The following is a 14183-nucleotide window of genomic DNA, read 5'->3' as shown; positions in this document are numbered from 1 at the left end:
CATGATAACACCTTATCTGTGTATACAAATTGTGTACAAAAAATGGGTACACATAGTTTTATTGTAAACTTAATGGTTGATGGGTGGAAATATAAAATGTGAAAACTTGGCAAAGAGTTAACTTTGGGTAGGAATAAATCCTTTGGCCTTTATAATATAAATTAGGAGTTTATCTTTTTTTTTTTCGTTTTTAAAGTATGGTCAGTTCTTAATACCTAAATATTAAATAAAATAAAATGAGTAATGTTATATATACATATTTTGAATATATAAAATAAATATGTAGAAGATATATTATTATGTAATTAAAGATTATTGGTGAAAAGACTTATTTCTATCTAAGGTTTAGTACAAACTCAAAATCATACCTATTAATATTTAAAAATTTAAAATTTTATCCCTTTATTAAATTTTACTGTTACTATCAAGGGTAAAATTGTTATTTAAAACAACTATTTAAAATATTATTGGCCAAAAGACTTATCCGCCCCTTAGGTTTAAAACTAATAAATTTTCTTCACCTAAAGTTTGAAAAATAACTATTTTTTCCCTATGGTTTGGATTTTCTCCTATGTCGCTTTTTCGATGACAAGAGTAAGCCAACCTCCTCCCTCCCATCTATTGGACATAGACAAATCATTAGTGCACATTTGTGTGTTACATAGATCTATTCGACTGACACATAAATTGATCAAATAAATAAATAAAGTATTTGTCTAGTCGATTTGTGCATCGATCGACGCACAAATCAGCTAAACAAATTTGTGTGACGCACAAATTGATTTGGTGCATCAACGAACGTTGGCCCATCTCTGGTTGCCCAACAATTCGTCATTGTTCGGGAGAGCAAGGAGCACAGACAATTAAAGTTAGCTAACTCTAGTCATCGGAGGAGCAACAAGAGAAAAAATATAAACTCTAAAGGGGAAATAGTCAATTTTCAAACTTTAGATAGAGAAAAATTATTAGTTTTTAAGTTTAAAAGGAAAATATGATGAATTTATAATATTTTTATTAAATGATAATTTTAATCTTGACAATAATAATAAAATTTAACAGATGAGTAAGTTTTCGAATTTTTAAAAGTTAACAAAAATGAGTTTAGTTTACACTAAATCTTAGGTGAAAATAAATCTTTTAACTAATATTATTTAATCATATGATAATATTAATTTATTCACTCAAAAATACTTTATCGAATAAAAAATTCACTATAACTGTAAAATGAAAAAATATATAACCAGGATTTGGTAACACGCAGCAATACAATCTACGAAGCCAAATTGAATTTGTAACCTTAAATTCAGTCTCTTCTGATCGATTTCTCATAGATCTATTCTCATCTTCAGAGCACGCCATGGCTTCGTCATCCGATCCCTTAAAACAGTGAGTCTTCCGAAACACAACATTTTCTTTCTTGTATAGATTTACTATTATATGTCGTGCAAATTCTCTTCAATTGTTTTTTACATCTATGAAGGGAGGCTGTTGTTAGGAAACAAAACAATAAAGCTCCGTTCAAGTTCCTGGTCCCTCTCATATATGCTCCTGTTCTTCCTCTAAGTAAGGTTAATTTATGGTTTTTTTTTTTTGGCAGGGGATAAATTTTGCGATTTTCTTTATATTGTCAATAATTAATTTATGTGTGGGTATTTGATGATTGTTTTAGTTCGAATCGCATTGAGGAGGAATCCAGTTCTAAGGGACCGGTTGTTTACTGGTGTTTTGGTTGGTGCATTTGCTCATGGGTTTTATCTGGTGTATCCTTTATTATCTTCTATAGTTTGTGTTATCAATTGAATTTAATACACGAATTGTTGTAGAACAATTGCATTTTTTATTGTGCTCATATTGTATATTGAAATGGGAGATTCGTGTTCCTTTCATGTGATATGACCTTTGGGTACTTTATATGACTTAATGTTGCATGGTTTGCTATTACTAAGAAGGTATTCATCTATATTTGTTTTTATTTTATTTTTTCGCCTCTATGAAATTGTATGTTGGTTGTTTAGATGGAAATATTTGCCTTTTTGTCTTTCATGTGATTGGATTTGTAAACATATTGTAAAATTGGATAGTGGAAATATGTAACCCTCATGGAGTGTTGTTAAAAAGATCCTGTCTATGCTGTTTCTTTTTGTTCTTCTTTTGTAGGACACGGGGATTTATGCTTGAATTTAAGAAATGATGGTTTGTTGTTTCACAGAATATGCTTTTTGAATAGAGTAGATTTTTTGTGGCTTTGGTGAATTAGTAAGTATGTACCGATGAGCAATTGGCAGATACATCAATGAAGATTTAATTTTTAGTAACATCATTTCATGTTAAGAGCAGATACAGGAAGACAGTAAGACTAGTTAGGGAATTGGTTTCTTTAAACTTGTATCTCCTTTTCTTTTTCTCTTATTTCTTTGTTTCTTTAAGTGATTTTTTTTTTTAATTTACCTATAGCATCTACTTCTCTGTTTGGATTTATACTCTGAAGTTGGCATTTAGGTTCTTTAGCATTTAATAGAATTTTAGTAACTCTGTGTGCAAAATGGTTTTCAAAGTATTAGAAGTGTGAGAGATATGCTCATAAACTATGCTAATGAAAATAATGGCAATGGCATCCTGACTGTTATCTGCTTTGGAAGAAAATCTTAATTTTCTCATTAGCCATTAGTATGCATTTTGGCACCAATGCTATTATATCACTTACTTTTTCTGCATATTTACTAATGCAATGAAAGATAAGTAATTTGGTTCTAATCAATATCTCTTCATCTTTGTCCCTGATTAACATGGACGTGAAAGTAAATTTCAGCGCTGTCTTGTCTTCCTCCTGCACTTAAGCCTCTGAAAGGAATTCATTTATGAAGCTAAAAGCTGTGGGTTAGAGGAGCTTGCTTCCTGGTTTTTTAACTCTGCTATATTTTTTCTCACTCTATATTGGATTTCACATATATATTGACTTCTCTTGTATTATTTACTTTAATTCTTAAGTTTCTTCTGGTCCTTCTTTGTAAACAACTGGCTGATTTTGTGTGCCACCTCTGGCACATCTTTATGCATAAAATATTTCTAAACTGGAAGTTATTCATAGCTTGTGCCTGGTATCATGGGTTAGATTGTAGTCCTTTTGATGGACCATGATTTGCTCATGCAAGATGCTGGTAGAAGATTTAAAAGAAGAAAAATTAATATGGTGTTGTGGTGATAAAAATTCCCTTCTGGTGGCAACCTTGTTTTCTTTCTTTCTGTTTCAGTATTATGTTGGCTTTTCCTTAATAGATTTTCAGGACGGATCTTTATGATATTGAGAGCAAGTGAGGTGGATTGGTTAGCTCAGAAATGTGGTTGTTTACTTCAATTCTACTGCATTTTTTCATTGGCGGATATATTGCAGCTTAGACAGAGTTGATACTTGTAACTGCATTATTGATGGGCTTTTTTTGTTTTCTTTTTTTGGAATAAGGAAAGACAATTATCTTAAATGCATTGAGGTAACAAATGATCACCTTTTTTATTTTTTCCCTTAAATTGAATCCTCTGTTTTTCATATGGTTTATGGTTGTGAATTATGGATGTGTTGTATTATTTTTGTGCTGGTGATTCTAGGAATATCAACAAAACTATGTGTACTAATAATAAATACTAATTTGTTTAAATGATGATGTGTCTCTATGTGATTGAGAGATTTTGAATTTTTAATAAAGTAACATCAAATCAAATGGTGACACATAATACTATAGTATACAAATTAGTGCTCATTATAAGTATACATAATTTTACTTCAGGAATATTGACTGAGTGAGATTGTACTGCAGATTTATCTGATCTAAAGGTGCAGTTGATGGCTTGCCACTCTTAGGTCATTTAAATTCACATAATAGCAATGGCTCAGCCTGAGTGTAGTTTTTATCCTTGTATATTGGGCAAATATTAAAAAAGGGAAGTCGGTTTGGGAGCTTAATTCATTTTTGTTAGTGTGGGAAACAGGAGAACTTGAGGCAAACAGAGGGCAATGCTTCTTTCATCTGGTCGGCATTGTTGTCTATCGACGGTATAGGAGTAAACTGATTATTGGTTATACTTAAATGATAGTTTGCATATTTTCAAGATGAGCGAATGGTATACTAGGAAGGATAGAGACAATCTGCATTTTCCGAGAGAGATTCCTTAACGATGGAATTGTTATGCAATAAGGAATTCAATAATGCTACATGTACAGAAACTGTATACAAAATTTATGCACAAACTGATGTGGTAGTAATGTGATAAATGTTATGTGTCAAAACTATCACATCAGTTTACTTTCTTTGCGAGAATCAAATTGTAGAGATAAAATATTTCATTTTAATAGAACTGATATGACAGTTTTGATATATAACATTCGTTACATCACTGTCATATTAGTTTGTGCACAATTTTTGTGAATATAACATTATTGGAAGGAATTAGGGAAAGATACAAATTCAACAAAAAACAAGATCGGTTGTCCCTCCAGGACCACCATCACTATTTCCCCGCACTTTTCACTTTTTAGTTTGCATTTCCAGTTTTAATTCTCAGTACTTTTCACAACTCTGCTTATGGATCTTCCAGTATTGACCATAGAGAAAATTGCTGTGCAAGGGACAATTCTGAGGTAATGACTCTCTTTTGAGTGACTGATTATTTATTATTTTTATATTTTAAAATAAATTTGATTGCATAATTTGTTTGAAAGAGTAGAATTGTATGTATAAATAATAATATATTATTATATAATTAAATAATTAAAAATTAAAAATACCTCTGAAAGAAGCAAGGTCTAATCAAAATCCGAATATGCCAAGGACAACTGGAAAATCTTGTCTCTTTCGTTACCTATGCCCTACTAATTATTAATTGTTAATCCAATGAAAGTCAAATCATCTTTAAATATCGAGGTTTATTTATTTATAGTAATAAAAAATAATTAACGTAATTACATCACTTAATCATATCGACTTCTTCATCGTAACCAACTAAACAGCATTCATCACCGTTAATCCCTAAAACATCTACTTACACACCCTTTGAAATTATAAAACTTAAAAAAAAAAAAAAAAAAAGAGACATTTTTACTGATTCGGGTCGTCTAATATCAACTTTCCGATTCCGATTGAAACTTGAAATCCGAAGCGAGGCGAGAGGCGATGGCTGAGTGATACATGACGTCATGAAAGCAGGTATCCTTCGTCATCATCCGGAGCTGCTTTGCCTTCTCCTCAGTGAAGCAACCCGGCGTGAACCGAGAAGCTTTAGTAGGCTTCATCTCAGGATCAGCCTCCGACTGATTTGGTTTACAGTTGGAGTCAATGTAGTCAGGTTCGGAGGACCAGCCGAAGAGCGGAGTCCACCAGTTGGAGGAAGGACTCCTCGGTTTGCTGGAATCGGGTTTCCGGGGAGCCGATGATGCGCAGACTTGGATTCCTGCAGGCCTGAAAGAAAGGAGATTGGTCGCCATATCTGTTATCGTGTGTGTTGAAAAGAGGGGAAGGAGAAACCAGAGTCGAGGGTTTTTGTGTTAAGAAAAATTAGAGAAAGCTTCAAGAGATCGGCGATGGAGGCGAATAGTTGATTTGGGTTAGTATTTGAAGGGAATGGGAAGGGGATTGAGAGGGAGAAAGTAAAAGGACAAACGGATAAGAATGGACAGGTGGGGGTTGCATTTGCATGTTTTAAAACCCTTTTTACCGGCTACACCGGTTTCCTTTTCTCTGTTTTTAAAATTTTAATAAAATTAACTGTAGTTAAGTATTTAGACTTTCCACTTAACAAAATTACAATCATACCCTTCCACTTAACAAAATTTACTCGCAATAGTAGCTATCGGTGCAAAATCAGACTTTTCAAATCTGGGTGAGGAATAGTAATTTGGCCCTTTTTGGTTTGAATATTATTATACGTATAAATAATATATATAATTTTATTTATAAATAATAATATATCATTATATAATTAAATAATTTTAAATTAAAATAAAATAATATTTAATTATATAATAATATATTATTATATATAAAATTATTTATAAATATAATTTTATTACTTCGGTTTTCAATATACGATAGGAACGATTAGTTGGCTGGGTGAAGGATGAGGACTCACTATCAGAGACTTGTAGTGAGAATAAAATGCATTATTTTGACCAAGTAATATCTCATGAATATCATTTATTATTTTATGAAAGCCTTTTGAACATTATTCCTTTGATATTATCCATAAGTTAAAATTTTAGGATTTTTCTTAGTTGAAATGGATGTAAAGTAATGTGACTTTAGTGTGTAGAATAATTGAGAAGCAGTAGTCCTGCTTGCTACTTGACCCTTAGGCTTTTTTTTTTTTTAATTGAGATTTGCCGGTATTAATTGAATAGATAAATTTATAATAGAATGATCAAACATATAACCATTATAACAGATAAGTTAAGATTTTATAAGTGTGGTAGAGACTCGAATCCAGACATTTTTTTTTTAATTTTAATATTTTACCAATTTTATTAATTTTAGAGGTCATGTTTGAGATAGGCTTGTTAATAAGTTTAGCGTAAGTTTATCTTCGGATGGATGGAGCATTCTGGTAGGCAAAAATTTTAAAATTACAAGCTTTAGGGTATGGTTGACTTGTATTTTAACCTCAAATGAAAAATTGTAAGCTCAACAGACATGACTTAAAAAAATCTCCTTTTCTCAGAGGTAAGAAAAGACACCAATTCATGTGTGGACGCAAGACAAGAGACTGGTTTTGCACGTTAACAATAAGTCATTTGTGGAAATTCAGGTTTTCTGAAACAAGTTTTGAATGGAAATTTAAGTCACTCTCCAAAATTCCATTCCAAAACAAATTGGAATTGGGGAGCCGCACAAGACAAGCACGTGGGTTGGTGATTTTTGGAGGCATTCTTTGTGAACGCCTACACAGAATTCTCTGGGGACAATCTATCGCTGTCCGGTGAGCCGGCTCTGTCGTTTTGTTAAGGAAAGTTCAATGTTTTGAAACTGGATTGGGTCTTGACTCGGTCAAGGGCCCAATCCGATTCGTTCCCGGTCCGTTCAATCAGTTCAGAACATTGTTGATATATATTCTTTTTATAATATTTAAAGAAAATTAAACCAAAAATAAAAAAATGTATAACTATATAGAATTTTATGGTTTGATGGTACATTGTTTGTCTCTCAATTGATAGGAAAATTTTTCATTTTCCTTATTACATTAACAAAAAAAAGTTATATAAAAATTAAAAGAATAAAATCTAAACTTTTGTATAGAACAATCATTTTCTACCCTTCAAGTCTCCATCGGAATCGAACCACCATTGAGAAGGGCACTTTAGAGCAGATGTTGGATCTAGTTGTGTCGGATTGACCAGATAAAGAAGTGTTTTTATTTGTTAAGCTATCACCTCAATGTGTTGAATTAAAATAGATAGACAAACAAGATCTCAATAAAGTTGTTTTGCTAGAAGTTAATAGATTGAGAACATTTGCTGAAGAAACCATAAACCCTCCGTTGTTTGTGAAAGGATTATATAATGAACACTCTCTGGCGCTCTCCTAAGTCGATAGAGAGTTTATAGCAATCTTTTATACAAAACAAACTTTATTCAAATAACACTGTAAATGAGATAAAAGAGTTTTATCTTGGATTGAGCTTGAGAAGATATACACAAGAAAAGATGTCAAACAATGGAAAACTTTCTTGAACACATTAGTGTTAATTTTGCTGAGAAAAACAAATGTTTTAAGGAAATTTACATAATATATACATGGATTTAGTAAATTTCTTACAGACATTTCGAGAAAAGGCGAAAAGTGATCCAAATCATCTAAAATAGTGCTAGTTTATATATCGTGTATCCATCTTTGGGCATGAAACATAGCCTATCAAACATCATAAGTATCTAAATTGACTTGATAGGCATTAGCTCGCATATGTTAAATACCCAATACCTAATAGTTCATGTTAACTATTAGAGAATTCTAACCATCTGCATGGTGTTCATATGTGCAAAGAGACAAAGAGTTTCCACAATGTTGCTTGAAATTTAAAAATTAGTAGTAATTGTTATACAGTCAAAACTTTTCATTAATCAAATTTACAGATATGACACTCATAAAACTGATGAGCAATTAGTGAAGAAACATTACACCAGCCTACAAGTCAAAGAAAAAGCCTTGGGAATGATATGATTTATTCTAGAAGTCATAAATAGGAAACAAGGGTCCAAATCCGTTTTTATACTCAACAATCTACTTAACGTTAAATAACGAATTTCTATTATCTTGGATTCACAACCTTCAAATTTCGACAATCATAATCAAAGTACAATGATTCTCTTACTACATTGAGGTCGTTACGACATACATCAAGTTGCAAACTTTTACATTTCATGAGACAACTATGCATATAACCTCAACCTCCATTATTTTAAATTCGCAATAGTGGAAGGAGCATAAAGAGAGATTTCAGGCTTTCAATTACTGTTTTAACAGTACAGTATTGTAAAACCACTTCTTGTTTTTGCTTTTTAGATAATAACATTAGTGTTGATATACATATGCTTTTGGTATTTTCCATCAAATCACGCTAAGAATCGACCTTTTTTGTTATCTTTTGTGTTGTGTCGTTTCATTTTTTTTCTTTTAAATCAATTTCCACCGAGATTCAATATACCTGGTCATTGGTACGAGCTTCGACAAAAAATGATGCCATATTTATCGCTGACTATATGCCGCAGGATTATTTATTCTGCTGCCAATTGTGGGGTAATAATCAAAGATTGAGGATGCATGGAAATCCTGTTAACTACTGGCTTTGTAATTGTTTAGAGCCCCCTGCAGATTCGGTCACTCTAGAGTTGATCACCGAGGCCAAAATGTAGCCATATATATGGTTTGGTTTTACCTATGGGCTTGTTCGCTGAGATTGTCTGGGACCTGTAAGTAAGGATGTTGCATTGGGCTAGGCAAATTGATTTAGATTGGAGCATTCAAATGCAGATTTCTTAAAAATATTATCAAATATAATAAAATTATGTATACCTATTTTTGATACACAATTCATATATACAGATAATGTATTATCATTGATTGGCTAATTTATAATTAAAAATAAAATAACACCCAATCATGTGATGACACGTTATCTGTGTATATGAATTATGTACCAAAAGAGCATTACTCTACCAAATAAGTAGTGCTACTTACACAAATAATAAGTACAAACTTGAACATAAAGATGTTGAATAATAAAATTATATGTATCTATTTTGAATACACAATTGATGTGTATCATCATGTGATTAGATGATACAGAATTAGAGATAAAATAAAACTCAATCAAGTGATGATACACATCATGTTTGTATTTAAAATTGGTACACATAATATTGCTCATGATTGAATATTATTTTATCTCTAATTCAAACTTACCTACTCATATAGTGATACATCATTATTTATATAAAAATTTACGCTTATTATTTACGCATACGATTTTATTATTACCAAATATAGTATAAATTAATGGGTATTGAATCGATGTGATAGATTGATTGAGGTAAGGAAAATTGCATAAATTTTGAAAGAAATAAGAAAGATTACAGTTGAAGTTATATCGTAGTGTGGGAATTAAAATTTCCTATTTTAAGAGAAGAGATAACAAAAACCATGCAATTCTTAAAGCAATATAAATAATGGGATTGAGTTAAGTAATAAATCAGTTCGGGAAATGGTGGTCCAGAATTGAAGTTTGTTAAGTGGGCATTTTTACAATTTGTCAATTTATTAGGTGGTCTTTGGATTTATTACTCTAATGAATGGGGTGTGACTCACATGAGAATGGCAAATGCTTTGCAAACAAGGTCAATTTCATACCTATTCATTTAGTGTCCCCCCATTTTCATTTGGATAATTTTGCAATAGATTCAGTGTTTGAAAGAGGCCATCCACGTCCACTTATTTTTGTCTAATGATTATTGGCTGGCAGCTAACAAAAATCCACTCTAAATTCTGACCCAATTTGCTTCTGAATTGGTTTGTCAAACTAGCAAACAAATGGGGCACGAAATTTCTCATTTAAGATTTTTTAATGAGTAAATTTTATTTTATTTTGTTTATAGATATCTTAATATTTTTTGGACAGCCGAATGACCCTTGTCCACCCGAAGAATGGTGCAAACTCAATTTTTTAGTTGGTATTTATTAAAAAGTTAAATATTTATCTGTTTATTAAATTTTATTATTACTGTTAGAAGTAAAATTGTCATTTAATAAAAATATTTTTAAAAGCTAAAAATTTATTATATTTTTATTCTCAAATTTAAAAACTAACAGATTTTCTCTACCTCAAGTTTGAAAAACTTTATCTCCTCCCAAAGGTTTTTCCAAATGTTGCCAACGGCGATGGCGACTTCTCCCTCTCTCTCGACTTCTTTCTCAATAGTGTTTCATTTTTTGTCATCATTGATTGACAAAACCGATTGATAAAGGTAAATCAATTACCTCCAAACAAAGATGATGTGTCGTTGTTGTTTAAGAGATGATGATGATGTATTGTTTTTATCTCTGATAAAAATGAATTGTCATCTTTGTCATAAGACGAAGGAATGCCTTCGTCTTCAACTCTCATTGGTCAAGGTTGGCCAGAAAAAAAAAAAAGGGGTTGACAGAGAGAGAACACCGTTGTCTCCAATCGTCGACACATCTCAGAAAAATCTTAGGGGAAAAAGTTAATTTTTTAAATTTGGATATGAGAAATTTTGTTAGTTTTTAAATTCGAGAATTAAAAATGTAAAAAAAATTTATTTTTTAAAATGTTTTTATAAATAATAATCTTACTCTTAATGAATATTTAAAATTTTAATAATTAATAGATAAAACATTGGGTTAACACCAAACCTTTGGGTGGGAAATTGGCATTTGGCCATTTTTCCGACAAATCTGGAAATCAAATTTTGAGGATTCCTTTTGGGGCAACTCCTGGTTTAATTTGGTGGCCATTAACTCACCACTCAAGATTGGTGGTTGAATTTTTTAACCAATAAACATAACTAAAATTTACTGTCAATTTCATTCATTTATTTATTTGGCAGTGGGCGAGGCGGCTGCCCACTTGCCCAACTGAGGAATTGCCTCGCTTCCCTCCTTTTCAAATCATTGTTGTCACATTTCTATCACCCAATAAAATAGGCTCTCCAATTGTCCCAATGAGGTTGACTCGTTGGGTAATGCTCCATCTATATATATATATATATATATATATATATATATAAGAATAAATATTATATTATTTTTAATTTAAAAGTATTTAATTATATAATAATATATATTTAATATATATTTATTTATATATTTAAAATATATATTTATAATTTTATTCTAGTTTTTTTTATACAATCCCCTCGGCCAATTAAATAACAAATTCTTTTTTAGAAATAATAATAATTGAACTTTGTTCTTAATTATAATAAAATTAATTATATCTAAGATGATTATTGTTATTATCTTAAAAGTTGGATACATCCGCATAAAAAAAAAAATTATGTACATAAATAAATTATATAAATTTTTTTATATAATATATTATAATAATATTTGATTGGACAATTTTAAAATAAAAAGTAAATAATTATATCACCTAATCACAAAATGTTATCTTAATTTATATATAAAAATTCATATATTTTGCTTATATGTACAATTTTATTCTAAAAAAATCCAACTTTGATTTTACTATTAATCGGGATTAGACTTGATAAATTTATAGAATTAAAGTTAAAATGAGTACAGATAAAACGAATACAAATAAGTCTAAATTGATATGGGAGGACCCATGGGTATACATGTATTTTAGCTATTTTTTATTCCATTTCTTCACTGACTCAAATACGAAAGCTAAAGAATCTCTAATTTTTCATAGGAATCAATGAACCACTTATGAAATATCATGCTTTTCTTGGTGAATTTTGAACTTCTTTTTCTTCGGGGAGTTGATAAAGGAAAAACTTGTTAGACAATATTCTGCTATTTCTTTTATTTTTATTTTTTTGTATTTAATTTATTTACGGTGTTGTTGTCGTTTTGATTTATTATTTTTGCGACTCATATTTATCCTTATCTGAATCACATGCCAAAAAATAGATATTTGTTTTTTAATTAAATTGTAAACACAAATTTATATATCATCATACAATTAGATATTATTTTATTTTTAATTTAAAATTATTTGATAATATATAATATATTATTATTTGTATACAAAAATAGTATATTATTATGTAATTAAATATTATTTTATTTTTAATTTAAAATTATCTAATAATAAATCATTATTTATATATAAATTTATATATATAATACTATTATTTTTTCTGGGTATGGATCCAAAATTTTGGAATTGTATTTATTTTTGGGAGAAGGACTATTTCCCACCTAACTTTTGATGCATTTTCAAAATGCCACCCACGGCAGATGAAAATCCATTTTTCTCACCCATGAGCAAACTGCCATCTAATTTTTCAGTTAGGAATAGGGGCAAAATCGTAATTTGCTATTTAAAACCTTAAAACTTTAAAATTTCATTGTTTTCCCCCTCCAGGTTTTAAAAACTAATAACTAATCCATCCTCAAAGTTTGAAAAGTTTAGATTTCACCCCTGGCGTTTGCTTCCTTCTCCGGCGACGACCGACGCATTCGACCGATCTCCCATCTCCGACTACAAAGGACGACGAAGGATGACCCTTCATCGCCCAAATCTGGACGGCGAAGCGTCGCCCAGATCTGAAGAATAGACGAAGGACGATGCTTCGTCGTCGCATCGTCCAGACGCGACGAGCGATCTCCTAGATCTGGACGACGAGCGACAAAGAGAGTTCTCTTCGTCGCATCGTGCAACAAAGAGATCTCCGTCTCTTCGTCGCACCGTGCGACGAAGAGATCTCCGTCTCTTTGTCGCACCGTGCGATGAGGAGATAAAGATCTCTTCATCGAACCATCGCCGTCGCACCAGGAGAAGGAGGACGCCAGAGAAGACGTCGGGAGATGAAGTTGAAGAATGGGGGTGAAATGCTAGTTTTGAAAGTTATGGGGGGCGGCTGTATTTTGAAAAATATGGAAACCCTAGGTTTGGGGGTGAAAATGTTAGTTTTTAAAGTTTAAAAACTTTAGGTAAGGTGAAAATGTTAGTTTCTAAAACCTAAGGGGGGTTAATGATAAAACCCTCACATCAATTTTGAGAGATTAAATTGAGGGGTATTTTTGTCATTTTATCTAATAAGGGTAAACATTTTACCCTTATGCAAACATATATCATCCATTTTAACAGCTCATAGGTGGAAAAAGTGAATTTTCATCTGCCATGAGTGATATTTTGAAAATACATCAAAAGTTAGGTGGGAAATACTACTTCTCCCTTTATTTTCGGTTTGTTAAGTCAAATCTTTATGATGTATTAATTAATAATAAAATTATATATATTTATTTAAAGTATATAAATAAATAAATATTATTAAAAAATTAAAAATAAAATAATATTTAATTATATAATAAGTTAATTTTATTATTAAAAAAAAAAAAATGCGTAACGTTCATCAACTAATTAATGCGATTTTAGACGACAACGTTTTCCAACAATTTCAAGACACTGGGTCCAACGGCCTCCTATAATTCTCCCTCCCAGTGTACGTAAGATATGACACACAGTTTTTGCTAGATCTGTGTGCCGTTCCTTCCTCTCCTCACTCAGACCCTCCTCGCAGTTTCTTCTGTCTTCATCACTTGTTGTCATTAATGATGTATGATTCCTCTTTAAAATCTCCCAAAATTGTACCCAATCATTACCTACTTCATCAATAATTTTTCTAATTTGCCGTCAATGACAAAGGATAGCACGGCTCATTTTTGTAACGACCCTAAACCCTAAATTTCAAAGCCAAAAGACTTATTTTCACCCTCTGCTTGGGTGGGAACAGTAACCATAGAATTAGGATAGCAGGTTAGATTAGTTATTGTGACTAAAATGGTGACACGAAACGTGAAAACCTACCCCAGTTGAAATTCAAAAAGATTGGGTTGAATTGAGGTTGTTATCATTTTGTAAAAGAGCAGTGCTCGCTTTTGGAAATTTCGCAGACAATAAGTATCGACCACTATCTACAGATTCACCATGTCCAT

General features: G+C 31.1%; 2 protein-coding genes and 1 long non-coding RNA gene across 4 annotated transcripts; 2 read left to right on the top strand and 1 right to left on the bottom strand.

The window, feature by feature from the left end:
• Positions 1-1230: 1230 nt before the first annotated feature.
• LOC123194001 lies at positions 1231-3546 on the top strand. 2 transcript variants are annotated; one of them, XM_044607105.1, is made up of 4 exons: positions 1231-1386; positions 1481-1563; positions 1670-1760; positions 2800-3071. In XM_044607105.1, exons 1-4 carry the CDS (start codon positions 1358-1360, stop codon positions 2843-2845), a joined length of 249 nt encoding a protein of 82 aa, XP_044463040.1. In that variant the 5' UTR covers positions 1231-1357; the 3' UTR covers positions 2846-3071. The 2 variants fall into 2 exon arrangements, with proteins under 2 accessions (XP_044463040.1, XP_044463041.1); XM_044607106.1 differs by lacking the exon at positions 2800-3071 and adding an exon at positions 3285-3546 and having other exon boundaries at positions 1232-1386.
• A 1355-nt stretch (positions 3547-4901) lies between these two features.
• Positions 4902-5629, bottom strand: LOC123194305. Its single transcript, XM_044607478.1, has one exon. It carries the CDS (start codon positions 5474-5476, stop codon positions 5114-5116), a length of 363 nt encoding a protein of 120 aa, XP_044463413.1. The 5' UTR covers positions 5477-5629; the 3' UTR covers positions 4902-5113.
• A 474-nt stretch (positions 5630-6103) lies between these two features.
• On the top strand, positions 6104-7156 carry LOC123194306. The gene is made up of 2 exons (XR_006497257.1): positions 6104-6164; positions 6793-7156. It is a non-coding gene; the product is annotated as an uncharacterized LOC123194306 (long non-coding RNA).
• Positions 7157-14183: the final 7027 nt, after the last annotated feature.

Source organism: Mangifera indica, chromosome 13 (assembly GCF_011075055.1).
Source record: "Mangifera indica cultivar Alphonso chromosome 13, CATAS_Mindica_2.1, whole genome shotgun sequence".
Taxonomy (NCBI): domain Eukaryota; kingdom Viridiplantae; phylum Streptophyta; class Magnoliopsida; order Sapindales; family Anacardiaceae; genus Mangifera; species Mangifera indica.
The sequence above is the reverse complement of the archived record's forward strand: the minus strand, read 5'-3'. Positions and strand labels throughout refer to the sequence as shown.

What these genes read in the sequence shown, in the direction of transcription:
- LOC123194001 (XM_044607105.1), top strand. Translation starts at nt 1,358, where the DNA reads ATGGCTTCGTCATCCGATCCCTTAAAACA. An exon ending in TCATCCGATCCCTTAAAACA is followed by an intron (nt 1,387 to 1,480) that starts GTGAGTCTTCCG and finishes ACATCTATGAAG; the next exon opens with GGAGGCTGTTGTTAGGAAAC. An exon ending in TGCTCCTGTTCTTCCTCTAA is followed by an intron (nt 1,564 to 1,669) that starts GTAAGGTTAATT and finishes TGATTGTTTTAG; the next exon opens with TTCGAATCGCATTGAGGAGG.
- LOC123194305 (XM_044607478.1), bottom strand. Translation starts at nt 5,476, where the DNA reads ATGGCGACCAATCTCCTTTCTTTCAGGCCTGCAGGAATCCAAGTCTGC.